The sequence below is a fragment of the Mesitornis unicolor genome, unplaced genomic scaffold, assembly GCF_000695765.1.
Source record: "Mesitornis unicolor isolate BGI_N332 unplaced genomic scaffold, ASM69576v1 scaffold4714, whole genome shotgun sequence".
In the NCBI taxonomy this organism is placed as follows: Eukaryota; Metazoa; Chordata; class Aves; order Mesitornithiformes; family Mesitornithidae; genus Mesitornis; species Mesitornis unicolor.
In genome coordinates this window covers 6,013-12,164 of record NW_010182088.1, presented here as the reverse complement: position 1 = coordinate 12,164, position 6,152 = coordinate 6,013, and the positions used below count along the sequence as shown (strand labels likewise).

The 6,152-nt window shown below is 45.7% G+C and overlaps 1 protein-coding gene across 1 annotated transcript; it reads right to left on the bottom strand.

Annotated features, from left to right (window-relative positions):
* Positions 1–3,524: 3,524 nt before the first annotated feature.
* LOC104534453 (olfactory receptor 5V1-like) lies at positions 3,525–4,460 on the bottom strand. Its single transcript, XM_010183662.1, is given in 3 exon segments — positions 3,525–3,813; positions 3,815–4,046; positions 4,049–4,460. Coding segments are annotated over 3 exon segments (933 nt in total).
* Between the last annotated feature and the right edge of the window lie 1,692 nt (positions 4,461–6,152).

Genomic DNA, 6,152 nt, shown 5'->3' with positions numbered 1-6,152 from the left:
GCATAAGAAACCTCCAACAGGGGCCAGGTGCACACCCACCACTGGTGGTGCTCACAGGAACATCACAGGAACCAAGAGGGGTGACTATTCCCCTCTCCTTTCTTTTTGTTTTGCTTTCTTCTTTCTTCTTTGTTCCTTTTCTATTTTCTCTCATTCTCTCTTCTTGAAGCCTTGGGCCTGGTATTTGCCATCATATGCCTTATAATATCATATTTAGCTAAAATCATGGTACTTGATATATCTTTTGCCAATACTCTTATAGATTGTACTTGTCAATAAACAGTAAAAGAGATTGATTTTTTTGAACCCCTTGAAGCTTGCCGTATTCTTGCATTCTGACCCAGGGATATCACAAAACTCCATGGAGAGGAATAAGACACCCTTATCTTCGTCATATCCAAGTATCAGCAAGAATCATAGAATCATTTAGGTTTGAAAAGACCGCCAACATTCTTCACACCTTTCCCTATGTCCCTGTCCTCAAGAGATCACCTTCTTACCCATCATACAACACTGTCCTGTTGACATCTGCACCTCCTTCTCACCACCTTTTCAACTGCCTATAGGAGAGGGCCAGCTCAAACAAATCCTCAGCAAGTTCAGTCAGGCCTCTTCCCAGCTCCTGCTGTGACCAGCAAATTCCCACTTCCTCAGGTCTGCCTCTTTCAAGGCCAGGGACTCAGCCTGGGGAACTTACTCAGATACGCCTCTCAATCATCAACCCCAACACCACTCCAACCAGCAACTGGGCAGCCAGGAAAGACCACAGAGGTACTGCCTTGTGGAGAGAAAGACCCACTGTCCGACTGGGAGTTGCTACCCATGACTGGGCAAAGGGCTATCCACACACATTTGAACAGATTTCTGGCATGATCTGTCCAATAGCAGGTTTCTAAATATCTCCATAATTCCTCCACCATTGCCTCAGTGGGGAGATTGTTTGCACTCAGTGCTGTTCATCTTGGCAGCAAGATCTTTCCTCCCAAAGGACCAGAAGGCAGACCCCATGGCAAGGGACATGTCCCAGTCATTGGCACTTTGCCTCTCCGTCCCCAGGGAGGTTCCTCCCTGTGAGTCATTGTGAAGCTGGGGTTGGCATTGGGAACGCACCACATCTATCCAGCTGTGCAGTTTCCTTGTCACAACTTTCACTTTGTGAAGCTCCAAGAAAGGACCAACATGTCATCTTCAAATTTCAGCTTCTTCTTTGTTTCTGAGAAACAAACACATCAGCCACCAGTGAAGGTGTACTGAGTTTTCTGGGAAGAGTTTTGTTTTTTTTGGTAGTGGGGGAGGGCTATGGAGGAAGCCCTGTAAGAAGCCACTAGAAAGCTCCTCTGGCTCCAATGTCAAACCCAACTCTGACCAGGGCCAAGCCAATCAGCAGCCCTGCGAATTCATATATTTAAAGGGGGCACAGTGCATGGCCAGCCTCTCTCTATCTTGCCCTGGCTCCGACCAGTGTGGCCATGGGTGCAGGCAGCATGGCCCCAGCCCCTGACCCCAGCCCTGGCCCTGCCCGGCTGGGCCAGTCCAGGCTGGCCTCAAGCTCCACCACAGCTCTAGTGTGAAAAAGAGGGAGCAAGGAACTCTTCAGAACCATCAGAAGTGACCTGCAGCAAAGAAAGGAGAGAGATGTGAGGAGAACAACTGTGCAGACACCAAGGTCAGTCAAGGAAGAAAGGAGAGGGGAAAGGAGGACATGCATGGAGCCGAGGTTTCCCCTGCAACCCATGGCAAGAGCGTAGGTCAACCCGCCTGCAGCCTGTAGAGGTTCACTGATAGGACAGAGCCACATGGAAAGGTGGCTTCCCCTGAAGAGGCTTTGTATGCTGAAGCAGTTCATGCATGAGGGAACTGCAGCCGTGGGCAGATCCACATTTGGACTTTTGTGGAGGACTTTTCTGCTGCGGGAAGGTTGCCCTGTGGAAGCAGAGGGAGAGTGGGAGGAGTCCTCCCTACCCCTGAAGATGAAGGAATGACAGATACTGCATGGGATGAACTGACTGCAACTGCCATTCCCATCCCCTTGCGCTCCTGGGGAAAGGGACGAAGGTAAAGAAATCAGGAGCAAAGCTGAGCCCAGGAAGAAGGGACCAGTGGGGAGTTGTATCTCTCACTGTTCTACTCTGATGTTATAGGTAACAAATTAAAATTGTTTTGTTTTTTGTCCCTATGATGAGTCTGTAAGTGGTGAGAAAAAAACCTTCCCAGTCCTTATTTTGTCTAACCGCTTTTGTGGGCATCGTGGTGCTCAGTTGTGCACTGGGTTTAAACCACGACAGAAGGTGGGTTGCAAATCTACATACAATGAGCGACCACCACACAGAAGCAGTACATCCCTTGCTCACACCACCATGTTAAACACAGACTGAGCATTCAGGATACAACTGAATCAGTACACTTGTGTGACAAAGCCCTGTGCCTGATCATTGCAGTCTGTCCTGTTTTCTTATGAAATATCAACCATCTGTTGGCATAATCCCCTCTCTGTCCTGTGTATGTGAGTGCTGCAAGGACTAAGTGCCCCCTACTGGGTGAACCAGCATGAGTGGACTTGTTGCCAGCTACTGGCATCAAACCAGAGGTGTGGGTGCCCCTGGCCTGTGGTGTCAGTTACTGACATGAGTAGGGAGTCTCTACCACCAGCAACTGAAGTGGGAACCAGTGTGTGTCTGAAAGAACAGCTACTAGGGGTGACTGGGGTGTGGGAGGTGAGTGAGGGACTCCATGCTGGCAGCTGGAGCTGTACTGTGGGTCACAGCCTGGTGGTAGCTTCTGGGGGGGTGAGTATCTGTGTCTTCCATGAATCAGGTGTGTGTGGGTGTGCATGTGTATTCAACAGCAAAGTTCAAGCTGGACCAGCTGGCAAGTAGAAGGACCAGGGTCTTTGCAGGGGTATGAGGTGGACAGAGGGTCCATGCTGGTACCCAGGAGGATCTATGAGTGTGAAGTGCCTCTGGCGTCAGTGTATGACTGCTACATGTTTACAGTGAGCATCAAGCTGGACCAGTCAGGGAGTAGGGGACCCATGGGGCAGATAAGAAGGGTAGGACAGGTGCATGGGGCAGCAGACAGGCTCTGCTGGTGCTCAGGAAACCTGTGAACGTGCACGTTCTTCTGAACTTGGAGAGTGTTGTGTCTGCACTAGTCTCTGCCAGCCCCAGAGGAGGAGGGCACATGTGCATGTTTGTTATGTCAGTCACCACATGTAGGTGATGCTGAAGGTAGAGCTGTGTCTGCTGCTGGCTGTGTGACCACTGTGTCAGTGCCATGTTCTCAGTGTGGCTAGTGGCTGAACATGCAAACAGGCAAGTGGAAGCCATGACCCTCAGCCTGGGCAGAGACTCCAGGTCCCCAGTGCACCAGTCTGAGCTCCAGTGGCCAGGCAGGAGGGATTCTTGGGTGCAAAGCTGTGGCAGGTGACAGCCACTCTTAGCATCCTTTAACATATGGGACAGGTTGCTTTTTTATAGTTCTGTATTTTAAATTGCATTTATTTGAAAAGTACAGCTTAGAGGTAGTTACACTGATTGTGAAACTTGAATTTTCCCAAACAGTCTGCCCAAGGATGTTTCCACATCATTATTTTTCAGGCTGTAGATGATGGGATTTAGCATGGGGGGTAAAATACTACATTGGATGGAAAACAGTTGATCTAGAATAAATGATGAGACTGAACTGCGTTTTGTGTACTGGCACAGAGCAGTGGTGTATAGCAAAACCACTACTATGAGGTGAGAGCTGCAAGTGGAGAAAGCTGTGTGCCTCTCTTTTGCAGATTGTATCTTCAGGATAGTAGAGATGATATAGATAGGAGGTGAGACTGAGCAGGAAGGAGCTTGACCCAAAGATCACATCAGAAGACAGTAGAACAAGTTTATTGAGGAAAGTCCTAACACAAGCTGCAGTTAAGAGAGGGGGCAGCTCACAGCTGAAATGCTTAATTTCTGTGTAGTTGCAGAATTGCACATTTAGCATCGGCAGTATGTTTAAAATGGAGTGTAAGACCCCCATTGACCATGCTCCTACCAACAACTTGCTACAGAAAGGTTGTTCATAACTTCTTGATAGTGTAGAGGTTTGCAGATGGCAATGTATTGATCATATGCCATTGCTGAGAGAATGAAAATTTCACTACCAGCTAGTAGAAGGATTAAGGACATCTGGATAATACAAGCACTGAAGTCAATGTTTTTCTGCTTCACTAGGAAATTCACCAGCATATAAGGAACAATGGTGGTGGCATAACAAATGTCTGCGAGGGCTAAGTGAAAAAGGAAGAAGTACACAGGGGAGAGAAGGTGAGGATCAGTACTTATCACAATCTTGATCACCATATTTTCAAAAACAGTGATGAAATAAATAACTGAAAACACAACGAATAGGAGGCTTTGAAGATGTGAGTCACTTGCAAGTCCCAAGAGAACAAACTCACTTGCACTTGTTTGGTTTTCCATTCACAGTATGTTACCTGTAAGAGGAGGAAAAAACCATCATATCAGGAAGTGGAATCAGGACATACTGATGTTGCACTAGCTAGTCAGCTAGTGCAAGTTAACATGGTTAACCCAGTTAACAGGAAACAGGGACAGACATACAGCTTTCTGCAGTATTCAGTCTCAAGAGCATCAGCAGATGGGGTGCAGTCAATTTCAGTCCTAGTTGTGGTTTCCAATGAAGTGTGGAGACAGGGTCAGATGTGAGCTGTCCTCACCACTGAGTCCAATGGACATTTCCTCCTCCTTGTTAACATCCCGTCACAAATGCCTTTCAGACTCCACACAAGGGGGAGGCCTGGGAAAGAAGTCCTTACAATCCTTTCATGTAAGATACATTATATTCCTGACAAACAGGCTTAAACCCCAGAAGTGCCCATCACCAAACAAGGGAGAATGACAGCAATTCTAGCTGGACCAGTCTGTTCCTCCACACTTAAGACCTTATCCCTTAACTAGACACTCAGTGCAAGGTTGCCAAAGTTCTTATAAAGTCTCTTCTATGTGTTTCTGGTTTGACCTGGGGCCAAAATCTGATATATCCAAAGATTGTTGCTGAAGATTACTCTCCCAGGCTCAGTGTTCTAGACATATAGGTATGAATGTATTTAAGGTCTCCACTTCAAGCCAAGGGTAAGTAAAATGTTGGCAAATCACAAATTCTGTCATTTACTGTCAGGAGGTTGACCACATCGCAGATAATTGTATTTTAAAGCAGAGAACTTTCAAGGAATATTTCCTACATGCTAAACAAAATTTCCTATTACACCCTCCAATACATCAGTGGGAATTAAGCAGGAAAAAACATATGATGTATCTCAACTCAGATACACATACAGTGTTTCCAACTCAGAAAGCAGACTAGAAAGTTTTCTTGGCCAAAGATTGAAATGGACCATATTCACCTTCCCTTTGGTAGTTTCTGAGACTCTACTTCTCAGAACCAAGTATCTCCATCAAGTTTGTACCTTCAGCACTTCAAGAAGTAGATCTACACTGTTAGCTCATTCCCCCATCATCTCCTCCTGCCCTTGGCTTTCATTTGCCTCTCTAAAGAGCCAGCTAGTTCACTCCTGAGTTCAGGGAGAATCAAGCCATGTTTCTTGCAAGCATGGAGATCAGATGTGAGTGTGAGTTTGGTCTGAGAGCTATCATGATATTGTGAGAAGCTCGAAGAACTTCACGGTGTCACATGTTGTCCTACAACACAGCAAATAAATCTTTTGGTTTAAATAATTACCAACATCTTGGTTTCTTTCATTTAGGAGCTTGAGTCTGGAAAGGGGAAACTTATTGCTTCTAAGAAAATTTTTGCAATCAACAACTTCTTAGGTAACAAGGTTACAAACAGTGGGATACTGTCTCTCTGTTTGATTTATCTCAATCTGTTCACAAAAATCAAAGTTTGTTGCTTAGATCCTCCCGTTATTGGGGTGGGAAGTAAAGGAATCTCTAGAAGATGTACTTAAGATACAAGAAATAAGCACACCATTTATAACATTTTTTCCATCTCCATTTACAGAAGAGAGACTTCCTGATGTTTAAAAGAAAGTAACATTAAAAAAATTCCAAAATAGAGAAGATTTTATGATCACATCTAAAAACTACTATGCATTTAAATGAATGCAATCTCATTTTCGTGGAGGAAAAAAA